Source organism: Bos javanicus, chromosome 1 (assembly GCF_032452875.1).
Source record: "Bos javanicus breed banteng chromosome 1, ARS-OSU_banteng_1.0, whole genome shotgun sequence".
NCBI classification, from domain to species: domain Eukaryota; kingdom Metazoa; phylum Chordata; class Mammalia; order Artiodactyla; family Bovidae; genus Bos; species Bos javanicus.
Genome location: NC_083868.1, coordinates 4619629 through 4635332, shown reverse-complemented (window position 1 = coordinate 4635332; position 15704 = coordinate 4619629). Strand labels below are relative to the sequence as shown.

The 15704-nt window shown below is 43.0% G+C and overlaps 1 protein-coding gene across 10 annotated transcripts in view; it reads right to left on the bottom strand.

Moving 5' to 3' along the window:
* The window catches only part of TIAM1 (TIAM Rac1 associated GEF 1), a 466629-nt gene that overhangs the window by 114260 nt on the left and 336665 nt on the right, over positions 1-15704 (bottom strand). For all 10 annotated transcript variants that reach the window (XM_061418767.1, XM_061418922.1, XM_061418676.1 and 7 more), the window contains 2 exons: positions 6300-6524; positions 4173-4358 (listed from right to left, as the gene is read on the bottom strand). In XM_061418767.1, coding sequence (XP_061274751.1) covers positions 4173-4358; positions 6300-6524 — 411 coding nt within the window. The remainder of the gene's footprint in view (positions 1-4172; positions 4359-6299; positions 6525-15704) is intronic.

The window sequence follows — 15704 nt, the reverse complement described above, 5'->3', positions numbered from 1 at the left end:
CAGGCAGATACACATGCATGCACACACACACAATTGTCCATCAATATCCATGGGAAACTGGTTCTTTAGGACCCCCAAGGAATCAAAATCCTCCCATGCTCAAGACCTTATATAAAATGGCATAGTATTTATATATAACCTACATACCATCTCCTATGTATTTTAAACATCACTAGCTTATTTATAATACCTAATATAATGTATATTCTATGTAAATAGGTGTAAGTACAATGTAAATGCTATGGAAATCGTTGAGCAAATTTGTTTTTTGCTTTTTGGAACTTTCTGGAATTTATTTTTTTTGAATACCAATCCATGGTTGGTTGAATCCCCAGATGCAGAACCTGCGGAAATGAATGGTCAAGTCTGTGTGTGTGTGTGTGTCTGTGTGTGTGTGTGTGTGTGTGTGTCTGGTGTCTGTGTGTATCACAGCACCCATCAATATCTGAACTTTTGTGTTTATCTGGTGTTGCTGTTTAGTCGCTAAGGCATGTCCAAGCTTGTGACCCCATAAACTGTAGCCCGCCAGGCTCCTCTGTCCATGGAATTAACCCAGGCAAAAATAACTAGGGTGGAGTGCCATTTCCTTCTCCAGAGGATCTTCCTGACCCAGGGATGGAACCCATGACTCTCGGGTCTCCTGCATTGCAGGCAGATCCTTTACCGCCGAGACACCTGGGAAGCCCTTGTGTTTATCTGATTGCTTACTTATTATCCATCTTTCCCACAAGAATATAAGCTCCAATGGGACAAGAACTCTAGATTCATTCACTGCTATAACCCTAATCAGAGGACAGTACGGACATATGCCAGGCACTCACATTTATTTGTTGACTGAATGAATAAATAAACAACAAACAAACAAGAAAAAGCACAAGCAGAGATTCTATATAACACAGTTATAACAATTAAACGGCAACTCTGGTTTCTAATTTTGGACAGAGTCCAGAAGAGAAACTCAAACAACCATAAATGTGCTCAGTTCCCAGCTGACCAGTTGGTTTAGTTCTGTTTAACAAATGGACTGTTTTATTTAAGGTTCTGATAGTAACCACTCTAAACTGCTGGGAACCTCATAAGCTGCGAAAGTTACTGCTACTCTCAAGACAATAATGACTCAAAATGAGCAAAGAGATTTAGATGGAAGGGGAAAAAAAAAAGCTGGCAAAAGAACTGTTGGACAAGAGCTCAAGAGTTTCTCAATGATCTTTGCTCACACAATGCCTCTCTTTGTGGCCCGTACCTGATTACTCTATCATTCTGTTCATCTGTGCAAACAAGAACAATGATAACCTTCTTTCAAAGAGTACAGTGGGGACCCTTCAGTTAATTACTGAGCATGATGAGAAGTCGTCCTGGTCAATGGAGCTTAAATTGTGCTCGAATCTCCTCCCCTAGCCCCATTGCCCTGACACCTCCTCCTTCCATGCTCCCCACTTAAAAGTAGGGGAAAAAAAAAAAAAGATCTGGACAAAGGCTAAATTGAAAAATGTTTCAACCCCAAGGGAAAAGAACATTCTCTGGGGTCAAACGACAAGGAGAGAAGGAAAAAAAAAAGTATCCAATAAATGAGACAGTAAAAACTCCCTGCCCAGAACCTTCTATAAAACGTACAGCAACAAATAGGAACAGACACCCAACAGGCTTGCTTAACTGGTCCAGTCCCACTGAAACCCCTCATGGAAAAGAGAAGTTTGCAATGACACACAAACACCCAGATACACGTCACAGATGTAGCTAGCAAAAAAAAAAAAAAAGAAAGAACAAAGAAACAGAGACTGGCACGTGTGGAATTAAACATTCTCCTTTAAAATCACAGGCTGAATAAAGCTAAAAGTTACTAACCCTTCCACTCCCATTGTCAGCTGGTCAGATTTTAAAAGCCTGCCCATCAAAAGAAAAGCACACACAAATCATAGACATTGAGACAGAGGAGATTAGAAAGTCTGGAGATAAATTATGGAAGGATAATTTAGTGGCTTTTATTTCATCATCTCATTTTAGAGGGACTTCCCAAGTGGCGCTAGTGGTAAAGAATCTGCCTGACCAATGCAAGAGATGCAGGTTTGAACCCTGAGTTGGGAAGATCCCCTGGAGGAGGAAATGGCAAATCGTTCCAGTATTTTTGCCTGAAAAATTCCAAGGACAAGAGGAGCCTGGCGGGCTATAGCCCACGGAGTTTCAAAGAGTCAGACACAAGCACGCACAGGAGAGATTAGCTTCAGTGGCTTTGAAGAAAATAATAGAAACACAGAAGTTTTAGGTGGACAGCAAGATTATTTTCTCCAAAGTTTATCAAGCCCAGGAGAAGGAAACAGCCATTTGGATGGCTTGGGATTTAGTATTGGGTTGGCTGAAAAGTTCGTTCGGGTTTTTCCATAAGAACTCAAATAAACTTTTTGGCCAACCCAGTAATAACACTGATGCACCATCATGGGGATCAAACTTCCTACATAAGAAGGTGAAATAAAGTGTTAGTTGCTCTGTCATGTCCCAGTCTTTGCCACCCCAGGACTGTAACTTGCCAGGCTCCTCTGTCCATGGAATTCTCCAGGCAAGAATACTGGAGTGGGTAACCATTTCCTACTCCAGAGGATCTTCCTGACACAGGGATCAAACTGAGGTCTCCAGCATGCAGGCAGATTCTTTAGCGTCTGAACCACCAGGGAAGCCCTTTCCTTAGTAAGACTGCTGCTTCAGTTGATGACATTCTCACAGTGTGGTAAACAAGAATTTTTCTCACAATTACTTTGCAGAACAGGCAAACTAAGATTTGGTTAAGTTACAAAGCAGTGTCCAGGTCTCACAGAAACAGACCAAGAGCCACAAACTGAAGACCGTTTGCAAGATTAATTGATCACAGCCCTTGGACCCAGTGCCACTAAAAAAATAAGACTTAATAGCTGTACGGAGAGGTGGTAGCCAGGAGACCAAGAGCTGAGCTGTAATTAGTAGAACAAATCAGGATGCCAGTTCTAATAACTCCAGAAATTGGTTTAAGACTTCTTTAAAAAATGTAAATCTACCCTAATTATCTGAATGATGATGCTAATCTATTTATAAAGAACACAAACGCCTCTGAGTGAATTACAGCTCTGAATCAATTGAAGCGTGCAGCTGACACAGCGCCCAGAGCCCCACAGGAAAGGTTCTCCAAGGCGGCTTCTGGAATCTGGGACTTGACATTCAGTCTCACAGCAAGTGCGCTAAGGTGCAGCACATTTTCAGTGGGTGTTCATTTGGAGAGGCGAAGACCGTGTTGCTCGCATAGCGATGTTTGAGAAGAAAGGAACCCAAAGTACATAAAGCTGTTTGCAATATAGCAAGTACATGAAATTACAGATTGCAAACATACAACTACCCAATCTGCCGCTCTGGAGATCAGATGAAAATTCTCTTCCCCAAGCAACTACTTATGTCGGGCTGAGAAACACAGAAAGGTCTTGACCTTCTTCAAATGAATCAGGTATTTATGGTCATCCAAAACTATGATGGGGGCTTCCCTGGTGGCTCAGACAGTAGAGAATCTGCCTGCAATGTAGAAGACCGGGGTTCAATCCCTGGGTTGGGAAGATCCCCTGGAGGAGAGCATGGCAACCCACTCCAGTATTCTTGCCTGGAGAATTCCATGGACAGAGGAGTCTGGTGAGCCCATGGGGTCGAAAAGAGTCAGACATGACTGGCGACTAACACTTTCACTTTCAAAACTATGATGAAAAAGTGAAAAGGAAGATTTTTAAAGAAATCTGTTCAATATATGGTGTATGTGTCTTCATGTGAGAAACTGAGAGAGAAACACATTTGTGTGTGAGAGAACAAGCTCTCCACTTATCATATCCACAAGAATAACAGAAAAAATATATATTGGGGTTGAAAGCATGACACCACCCAAAAATGACATGAGTTACCCACCAGTTCCCCATGTGAAGAGCTCTTGAGGTAATACCTTTCATATTTTCTTGCACAGTAATTTAGGGCCCATCAAGACCAGCTGAAGTAACAAATGTCAAAAGAGATTCAAATGAAGATTTGCATCCATGGCTGAGAGAGGACGTATCAAAGCCACACAGAGCAGTAAAACTGGAAAACCACTTCAGAGATCCTTGTCAAGTCGTGCTCAGGATTAATAGTCAAGATGGATATTTATCAAAAACACATTAGCTTCTACTCACCAGGGCATGAAAAGATGACACGGAAAAAATTCCAAGGCGGCCCATTGCCACTTTGGTTGGTCGGCTTGCAAAGGCAAGTAGCCTTTTAGGGTTGGGCAGCTCCCCGCCTTGGAGGCTGGCTAGGTAACAGCGGTACCGAAACAGGTCCATTTGGAACTGCTCAAGATTCTGCTCCCAGACAAAGATCTAGAGTGGTGAAAACACGGAAAAAACGAAAGAAGAAAAAGAGAAGGCAAATGTTAACAATTTTATCCCACATAAATGTTACAAATCCACATGTTGCAAAGGTATTAATTTTAATCCTAAAAGGTAAACGACAGGTATCCTAAATTTCTTAGGTAATAACAAGTCCCATTTTGCTGTTTCCATAGCTTACATGTTTTTCTGCAATCTATAGTCCTACATTCAGTATGATACACAGAACATACAGCCTTAGTTGCTCTGCTCCCTCCCATCATAGACTCCTCGTTTGCAACCATGACAGACCATCAGCTCCAGGCTCAGAACCACAAACCTGAGGGAGAAGTAAAAAACGCAGAGGAATTCCAGCCCTGGAGAATTGTATGACTTACCTAGGGGTGGTTTTTCAGAGGAAGATAGAGAAGAAGAAAAGCAAAGTGACAAAATCAGAGACAAATAGGCCGAGAGTTTTGGGAGCAGGTGGGCGGTTGAATGTACAGGATGGGACCGTGGAAAATACTAATGGTGAAGATCCACATTCTGGAACACATAGTTTCAACCACCAAATGGATCCAAGATGTTTCCACATTTTTCCAAGTGGCAAAATAATACCCACCTCCTGCGGCTGATGTGACAGTCGAACAAAGTAATGCAAGAGTAAGAGCTGGAACAGGTATATTGTGAAGGCTCAGGGATCTTGGCTGTGATGTGGATATTAATCAGTGGTTAGCCCAAATATCTATCAAAAGATGAATGGGTAAACAAATTGTGGTGTACACACACGATGGAGTAATATTCAGCCATAAAAGGAACGGAGTGTGCATACCACAACGTGGACCAGTCGGTAAGACATTACACTAACTCAAAGACATTGACACAGAAGGTCACATATTATGCTCCTCCATTTATACAAAACATCCGAAACTGGCAAACCCAGAGACAGAATGCCAGGGGCAGAGAGGAGCAACAGCTTAAAAGATACGGAGTTTCCTTTTGAGGTAGATGGTATTTGGGACTAGACAGAGATAATGGTTACTCAACATTATACATGTACTCAATGCCGCTGAATTGTACACTTTAATGTGGTTAAGTTTGTGTTATGTGAATTTCACCTCTGGTTAAAAAATATATAGAACAGGGTAACAGAGGGAAAGAACAGACAGAGAGGAATTCAGAAGATCATATGCTGATCAATTATTTAAATAGCGTTTATTCACATACTTACTTCCTACATACTAGGCAAAGTTTCAAAATGTTGCTAAATGGCTATCACTGACTTTAATTTTTTCTTTCTTTCTTTCTTTTTGGCAATACCACATGGCATGTGGGATCTTAGTTCCCTGACAGGGATTGAACCAGTGCCCTCTGCATTGGAAGGGCAGAGTCTTAACGTCTGGACCCCCAGGGAAGTCTCTATCACAGACTTTAAAACAACTGAATAGAAGGCAAAATGTCCTCTGTTATCTCACTAAATCTTTCCTTTTTAGCACGAAATACACTTACCTGCATATACAGCAATTATACACATATTTTTAAAGCACACTCTACCTTTACTAAATATAGAAATTTAACTTTATTGAGGAGTCAGGGATGAAGTTAGACCCATCACAGCTGGGCACCAAGTCAACCTGATACCACGGGGAATGAAATCGCAGACATGCCAATTACCCAGATCCCCAAGAACAGCTTGCCACTGGTGGGAGCAGGAGGGCTCCTCTATTAGATTTCTGTTTTTCCTCCAATGTAATACTGTTCCCTTCAGCTCATAACAATCAACTGTGAACAACTGGTGAGAAGAACTGACAGTCAAAATAAAGAATCTAGCAGCCTGGGTGACAGGCTGACAAGGAGGAGATAACCAAGGATATTTCTCGGTTCCAAGGCAGCAGAAACACCCCTTTCAAGACCTGAGGATTGGCCCACGTCTGTACACGGGAGAACAATTACCTGATCTAATATAGTTTTCTTCTTCTTTGAATCCGTGACGGAAGACAGCTGCATCTCGCCCATTTTCTTCATCTTCTCGTCCATGTCAATCTTCTGTTCCAGTTTTTTGATCTCCGACTTCAGCAGCCGGAGCGTGTCCTCTTTGTGGTGGTGTCTTGCCACAGCAGCCGCGCAAGCAGAGTGGATGGCGGTGATCCAGTTCTCCAGCTCCGTCTGGCTGGTGGTCTGTGAGGGGCAGGGTGGGGCCCGAGAAGAAACGGGCACCACAGAGGTCAGCAGAGAAGAACCAGTGTGCATTTCCAGGCAAGCCCTGGCTGGGGGTCAAACAGACGGGTCTACACACCCCGTGGGGAAGGCTAACCTTTCTGACCGCCTTGTTCAGAGAGCAGATAAAACGAGGGCGTCTCAGTCAGACACCACTCCACCCAGACCTCGCTCCCAGGGGCTGTCGGGAATGAGGCCGCCATGTCAGCTCACTCATGTACTTATTGAGCTCAGTTGTTGCAACAGATTGAATCGTTGTATCCAGCCCCCTGCCCCAGATTCAAACATTGAAAACCTAACCCCCAGTGTGATGGTACTGTGTGCTCAGTCTTATCTGACTCCTTGCGACCCCATGGACTGAAGCCTATCATGGAATTTTCCAGGCAAGAATACTGGAGTGGATTGCCACTTCCTTCTCCAAGTGTGATGGTATTAGGAGGTAATGAGGTCGTGGGAGTGGAGGCTTCATACAGGGGATTGGTGCCCTTATAAAAAGAAGCCAAAGAGCTAGCTAGCTTGATAGCTCCATAGACTGCCATCTATGAATCAGGGAACGTGCCCGATCAGACCCCAACCATGTTCCCACCCTCATCTCACACTTCCAGCCTCCAGAATGTTTATAAAGTCACCCAGTCTCGGGTAGTTTGTGACAGCAGCCCAAACCAAAACACTGGCGTATGTGCCAATTCTATCTGCCACTATCGTTTAGTCACTAAGTCGTGTCCGCCTCTTTGTGACCCCACAGATCGCAGCATGCCAGGTTCCTCTGTCTTCCACTGTCTCCTGAAATTTGTTCAGATTCATGCCCATTGAGTCTGTGGACAGTTCTATACAGATAGCTTAGTTTGGGTTTCTTTTTTAACTTCTAATTTTTTTAAATAATGAAAGTATGATAACACATTTACAGGAGACTGGGAAAATACAGAACAAAGTGACATATAGTTCCACTATATAATTATTTTTATAAGTAGATAAATTAAGGTTTTTAGTAGGTGTTTCAGAGAGCTTGTTTTCTTATTGACAGTTGCTATGAAGCAAAGGTCAGTTTTCAGAGGGGACAGGTCAGTTCAGAGGTGACAGTGAAGCCAAGGGATATTACGGCCAAGGAAAATGCGATAACCCTGCCCCCAGTGACCTGCTGTGACCCCAGTCCTCAGGTGCCCTGCCTAAGCCAAGCAGCCATAACACAACTAGGGCTGGGATGGAGATCCAGGAGCTAGAAGTATTACCAACTCAGGAACACAGGGGAGAATCTAGAAATAGCGACCACCCAGGAGAACTCCAGCCACTTAGAATGACCACGTCAAGGGGCTTTAAAGACAATTAACATTGGCGGGAGACAGCCACCAATGAGCAGATGACTTCAAAGTGGGCTTGCTGTAACTCCGGGTGCTCTGAAAGGCAAAAGCTGGGGGGACAGCTCATGTGTCATCATAGGCTATGATTAATTCTCTAGGAATGCAATCAATGAGCATCTCCTTAGAGAAGCTTAGTAAATGCTCAGAAGTTAGCTCAGACCCAACCATGCTTCAGCCTGAACAGAGGATCTCTTTGGCTACTTCAATATTAAACTGGCTGACAGCATCATTTTTCAATCACAAAACATTGTTACTTTTTTGTTTTCTCTCTGATGCATCTTCTTACTTTTCTCACTCATTTGAGCCATGGTGTGAAAATATATTCTACAACAGGACTCCACCCACATAACTGAAATTTAAGTGAAGGTACCACCACTAGGGTTTATGTTATTTCTGAATCTCATCAGTTTCATATCCCACAAATGAAACAGCATCAGATATTACAGTGTCTGCCAGCAGAGACACCACACACCGGGCTAACCTAGGCAATCTGGCCGTTGTTACGTTTACAACAAAACACTTGCCTGTATCTAAGGAAGACTTCAATAAGCTAGACATTCTCCTAAAGAAACAGCACCTGATAAAGCAGATGGACTCATCTCGGTGGGAAAAGAAGAAGAGATAAAGATACTGGAAGTCAAAGGTAAATACTTGTAGGTAGAGAAAGGGAAAAATGCAATGTGTGTATATGAGACTCATCTTTTTATTACATACCTAGGACTTAATCAGCTTCTAATTGGAAGCTTGTAACTGACTACCTTTATCCATTTTACTTCCCACTCCCCCCTTTAATTCTTTAAGTGTTAAAGACTCAGCTGCAAATTTTTAATCTTTAATCTCCTCTTGGAAAGCAATTACCTTCCATTTTGTCTTGATCTATCACTTTAAAGTTATTCCAGAAAAACAGAGTTTAAGATCCTCCCACATATAAAACCACCACGCTTCCTCATGCCTAGTGCAACTGAAATGTTTGCTGTCTCTGGGTTTCTCAACCTCAGTGGGTAATTTGCCAGGTGCAGTTATCCCCCCTACCCCCACCCTTTTAAAAAATCTTACTAGAGAAGGAATCAGTTCAGATGGGAAAACAATCAAGTAAGGATGCTTTTCGAAAAGAAAAATTTCCACAAAGAAAATACCAAGTATTGGCGAAGATATGGAGCAATCAGAATATTCTTACAAGCTGCGGATGCTAAACTGGTGTCACTGGCGTGGAAAACTATTTGGCGCTACCTCCTAAAGGAGAAGGTCTGCACACCTTGTGACCCCCAAAATGCACTCGTGGGTATGTTCTCAAGAGAAATGCATTCCTGTGTTCACCAAAACATATGTCCTGAAAGGTTTACAGCAGTACAGTTTGCAATGGACAAAACTAAAAAGTATCCCAACACCTGTCAACAGGAGAATGAATGAAAAACATGGATGATCGCATAGTGACACATGACACAGCAACGGGAACGAAAGACCGGTGACTGCACACTACAACACGGGAGACGCTTCACACGTGCTGTGTGCTTAGTCGCTCAGTCCTGTCCAGACCTTTGCGACCCCATGGGCGTAGCCCGCCAGGCGCCTCTATCCAGGGGATTCCCCAGGCAAGAACACTGGGGTGGGCTGCCATGCCCTCCTCCAGGGGATCCTCCCAACCCAGGGATCAAACCCAGGTCTCCCGCATTGCAGGCGGATTCTTTACCGTCTGAGCCACCAGGGGAGCCCCACGTAAGACTGAGGAGAAGAAGCCAAACACGAAAGAGTTTAAAGACTCTATTTATGTAAAGTACAAACGCAGGAAAACAAATGTACACTGTTAGAAGTCAGAAGAGTCGTTTGATGGGGATTACGGGGCGGAGGGGAGGTAGCATCTTGAAGGAAGCACAGGGTGTCTCTCGGGTGCTGGCCATATTCTGCTTCTTGATCTGGGTGCCAGTTACATGAGTGTGTGTCACGGGTATGCCCAAGAAACATCATCAAAAAGAGTACTTTTCTGTGTGTACATTATACTTTAACAGAGAGTTTTTAAAAGATCCTTCCCAGATATATCACCCTAATATTGAAGTCCAACTTCTCTATAACTATTCTAAAAATGTTATACTTTAGACTCTTATTTTTCAGGAAAAAGTGTCGCTGGAGGGTTGTAATGGAGGTTCCCAACAGCATGACCTTTTCCAGCATCACCTTCTTTGTCCTCCAAAGTGCCTGGGAGCATCTGACGAACAGCTAGTCCCTTGAGCCAAAATATGCTTTTCCCCTTTGTACGCACAGCTCAGTGGAAACAAGGAGCTTTCAGATGTGAAGGGAGCTGGTGTTTTAACCCATGTGAAAAGGATACTGTGGGGCTCTTTCAGATGGAATCCATGCAGAGGTACCACGTGTCACTAAGGAGGAGAGGACGTTGTCTCCAGTGAAAACAGCTGGTGCATCAGTGCTCTTTGAAAGGGCAGCATCTATTCCCCCAGGACCATCTTCACACATCTCTGCCTCCCTTCTCCCACCCCCGAGGAAGAAAAGCAAATATCTACAGCCCTGACATAATACCCAAGGAATAGTTAGAAAGAGCTTAAAATTCCTGATACAAACTCTGCTAAATCCAGTTACAAACCTTACTTTTTAAATTACTATATTCATCAAGAAGGGGGTCCGTGGGATGATTTTACAGATGAAGGAACTAAAGCCTGGTCAAAGCAGGGATGACACAGTCATTTATCATAAACCCTGATCTCTTTCCATCTTATTTTTGTTTTTTGTTTTTTTTAATTTTAACATGCTACATACACCACCCCAGACCCCTTCAGCTCTCACCAATTGCTCTAAAAGCCTAGCTGTGGGGTCTTTGGTGTTGCCCACTTATTTTGAGCTCCCCTTAGGGACACGGGGGGATGGAATTTTCCTGTTGGCTTTGAAGTTAGGTGTGGTCAGGTCACTTGGCTGCGGTCAATGGATCTGAGTACAAGTGAAACAAGTACAAGCCCCTGTGCCCTCGTCTTTTTGTTCTTTTTTGTGGTGGGTAATCGCTTTACAATATTGTGCTGGCCTCTGCCATACATCAGCATGAATCAGCCACAGGTACACACACGTCCCCTCCCTCCTGAACTCCTCTCCCCGCTCCCACCCCATCCCACCTCTCTAGGTGGCCACAGAGCGCTGGGCTGAGCTCCCTGTTTCACACAGCAAATTTCCACGGACTGCATATTTTACATACGATAATATGTATGTTTCCACGCAACTCCCTCAACTCGTCCCACCCTCTCCAGAGTGAAGTCAGTCAGAAAGAGAAAGACAACGACTGCATATTACCGCATGTGTATGGAATCTAGAAAGATGGTACTGACGAATCTATTTGCAGAGCAGCGATGGAGGCGCAGGGGCTTCCCAGGTGGCACCAGTGGTAAGGAATCTGCCTGCTAATGCAGGAGGCTTAAGAGATGCAGGTTCGATCCCTGGGTGGGGAAGATCCCCTGGAGGAGGGCATGGCAACTCACTCCAGTATTCTTGCCTGGAGAATCCCTAGGGTCACAAGGAGATGGACACGATGGAAGTGACTCAGCACTGTAACGGAGACACAGAAATAGACCCGAACCCTTGTCTTCTGAAGTAAAATGCTGACTCAAGAGTTAATGATTGGGAAAGATGAAAATGTAGAAACAAAGGATAACTGTTGAGCTGGGAAAACTGGTAACAATTTAGACTAAAATTCTGCCACAGGACAGAATCACCCGAACTCCCAGTTCCCTGAAATATCTAGATAAAGGCCTGACACACATTCCTAAGTTGTTTTTACAGGAAGCAGACCCCCCCCTCCAGATGAAAACTGGGACACAAAAACACAAACACAAGACTGGCTGAAGCCAAAGGACTGATGACGCTTGAAACTTCACCTTGATATCAACCAATCTGAGAAGCGTCCGCGAGCTAATCACACCCTGGTCCTTGAACACTATAAAACTCCTCCTCACTATCCACCCCCAGGGTGAGTCACACAGTCTCGAGGCAGTTAGCCCCCTGTGGCCCCCTTTGCCTCGCAAAGCAATAAAAGCTCCTCTTGTTCTTCACCCAAAACTGTTTTCCATGCTTCTATTTGGCAACAGTGAGCAGAGGCTGAGTTTCGGCAACAGAAGCAATGTTCCTAATAAACGTGTTACTAGTAAACAAAAGCCTGCTTCACCCTATTCCGGTCCCTTGGCCTACAGTCCTGGAAGTCCTGGAGGAACAAGACGCAGCTTCTGTCCACCTGGGTGCCTAAGTGCCTCGGATGAGAACAGCATCATAGCCCATGTCTTATCAGACACATGGCAGGAATGAAAAGTTATGTTAAGAGATGTGAGGGTTGCTCCTTACCGCAGCATAACCTAAGCTGTCCTGACTGATACACTAGCAAAGTAAAAAATTCATTTTGAAATAAGTGATGCTTTTTATATTTTTTTTTTTAATTTCTTATTGGAGTTCAGTTGCTTTACAATGTTGTATTAGTTTCCACCGTACAGCAAAGTGACTCAGCTATATATCCCCTCTTTTTTGGATTTCCTTCACATTTAGGTCACGACAGAGCACTGAGCAGGGTGCCCTGAGCTACATGGCAGGTTCTCGTTAGTTACCTGTCCTTTACATAGTATCAGTAGTGTATATATGTCAATTCCAATGCTTTTTTTAAGCGTCTGTATAATATACTCCAAGAGGAGCCGGAGGCTGATAGGTTCTGCAGAACAACAGTTTTTCACTCTCTTCACTTAATGAAAAGAGAATCCCATCTTCCTTCCACATGTGAGATTCTCCCTCAAGGGCAACACACTCCATTCTCAAGTCAGAGAGTTTACGTCTGCCTCCCAGTTAAGGGGTGGAAGTGAAGGAAACTGATACCAATTGATGAAGCCAAACATCCTTTGAAAGGTGTATATTTAATGCTGACAAAGCAGCTATCCTGAAATTAATTTATTTAAAAGAAAGAAGATGGTGGTTGCCAGAGGTTCAGGAAAGTGGGGTATGGAGAGTTCGGCAGGTACAGAGTTTCAGTTCTGCAAGATGAAACGAGTTCTGGAAATGGATGGTGGTAACGGTTGCAAAACACTGAATTACCTAATGCTGCTGAACTGGGCACTTGGAAACGGTTGGTATGTTCTGTATATTCTATCACAACTTTTCTAAAAAAGACAAAATAAAAAGAAAGGGGAAAAACCTACCAAGTCTCATAATCTAGAGAAAGATGTTTAGAAAATGCGATCACAGCTTTATGAAAAATTTAACAAGCAGCCCTTTTAACTATTAAAAACGCTCAAGCCACCAACCACTTTTGAAAGCTGTCAGAGATGGAAGGCAGCGCCATTAGAGAGAAATTTTGTTCCTGCTGTCTTGTCTAAATAAAACACTGGTCTCTGCCATTCTCCATCATTAGAACAAATCAATTTCTAAGAAGGACAATCACTCAATGAGCTTTTCAGCAGAGTCTGTCCCTTGGCAGTGGCATACACAAGGCTACGTGTGGAAGAGAGGGTGTGTACAGACCACGCTGACTGCTGTCAACAGCAAGTAAAGTAGAGACGAAACGGTTTCTGGCCATATTACAGGCTGAACATTTCTGACTTGATCACAGCAAACCACTCACTTGATACAATGTTTTGCAGTGTGGCCACGCCAGGATCTAAACTCTGACATGCTAGAAAAAGCTTTTCAAAGCTGCTCACCCTGCATCACCTTCTTGAACCAGGCAAGCTTAATCAGGAACACCAGGTCCACTCGAGAGCCCTCCATCAGAGGCAGGAAGGAGACCCCCAGGTGGTACCCTCTCAACTTCTTCCACACCCATCACCTCTCATTAAACAAACAGCAGCAGACAGGTAGAGAGAGGGAATCGTGTGCTTTTTCCTTTGCCTGCTGGGGATGCTATAAATACTGTATAAAGTTCAGTGAAGGAAATAGTAGAGTTCTTGCCAAAGGAGGAATGTAATCAACAAAAAAATGCATTTTGCATAAGAGCCCCGTTTGAGCACAGAGTTAAGATGAAGCTCAGGGCTTCATTATGTATTTAAATAGATCCAGCTTCAATTATCCAACTGAATGGAGGATACTTGATTTCAGATAATCAATGGTTTACGTGAGTGGCAGGAAAAGGGAAATTCACTCTAAACAAGAGGACTAGAGAATATATGCCAGGTCTAGGAAACTAACATTTCACATCATTTGAGTGTATAGGAGTGCAGGAAAAATTGTAAAGTAGGTTGAACTTTTTCCACTTTGAAAGAACAAAAAGGAAAAAGAATAAAGTTACGTATTTTTGAGAGGCTAATTGGGAATGAAGTTCCTGTGTGAGTTCCTAAAAAGTCTTTTTTCTCATTGATTTTTCTGTTTAACACATTTTAGAGTTTTATTATATAAGGGTTCATTAAACTATCATTGTTAACACTTATAAAGAAAATTATAGATATTACCCCATAATTGTAACCTGAGGCTCATCTCATCTACTGGAGGAAAGTCATGTAACTGGGCAACCCTCCCACTCAAGGTGAACTCTTTAAAGAAGAAAGGCTTCAGGCCCCAGAAAACCAGACCCCAAAAGACGAAGGAATTATTTACTGCAAAACAAAGGAATACCTGCAACCCTGACACAGTGAATGGCCATCGCAGGATCCATCTCTGGCCAACTGAGTAACCCCCAGGAAAGGCCAACAAATATTGTCAACTGGGGCCCCCTTCACCAAAAGCCTCCCCATTTGTTCATGCTGCAGAAGCCTCCAGTAGGTATCAACATGCACCAATGAGACCCAAGTACTTCTTTGGTACCTCGTATTTAAGTGTGATCAGACAACTAAGGATCACCAGATACGTGATAAAAGCCTCCAGCATGAAAGGTAGACACCGAAGCCCACGGGAGAGTTCACATGGTGACTGTAACACATGGAGCCTGAAAGACACAAGACTGGAGCAAAGGCACCAAGTGCTAGGGGAGGGCAGACTCCAGGGAAAGCCCTAGTACTCATCAACTACCCAATAAATTGGAGAATTTTAAAAATACAGTGAAGTAACTAAAAAATAAGCAAATTAAGCATAAAAAAAAAAGATAGTCATTAACTACAAGCAAAAAAATAAATAAAATGACAGTACACTATTTGGCTCAGCAGCTAATACCATTTATATGGTCATACAGCATGGGGAGGTCAAAAGAGCGTAACAGGGACTACTGATTGAATTCTGAATTTTCATGGAAGGAAGGATAAGAAGAGAACTTCACTGTAGGTCTTATAAGGTTAACTGAATTCTTCCAAACTATGCATTCAGAACAGAAACAGACCCACAAAGAAAACAAACTCATGGTTATCAAAGGGGAAAGGCAGGGTGGAGCAGGAGAATAAATTAGGAGTTTGGGATACAGACTATTATATACACAAACCATCTATATCAGATAAACAACAGGTCCTACTGTGTAGGACAGAAAAGTGTAGTCAATATCTTGTAATAAACTATAATGGAAAAGAATCTAAAAAATAATACATATATATACATATGTAGACCTGAGTCACTTTGCTGGCACTCAAAACAAATGCAACATTGTAAATTAACTATATTTCAAATAAATAAAATTATCTGTTTGTATGAACTTAATACAAATTTAAAATATTGTAAAAAGGAAGCAGAACAGGGTCAGTAACATATTCCTTGGACGATACATAATAGTATACTAGACCACATTCGAGCTCAGTCACAATTGTACCTCTCCACTGTGCTGTTAACAAAACGTGGAGAAACCTCTGAACACACTAACAGCAGGGCAGGCGCTGTAAACAGTGGCCAGCCTGTG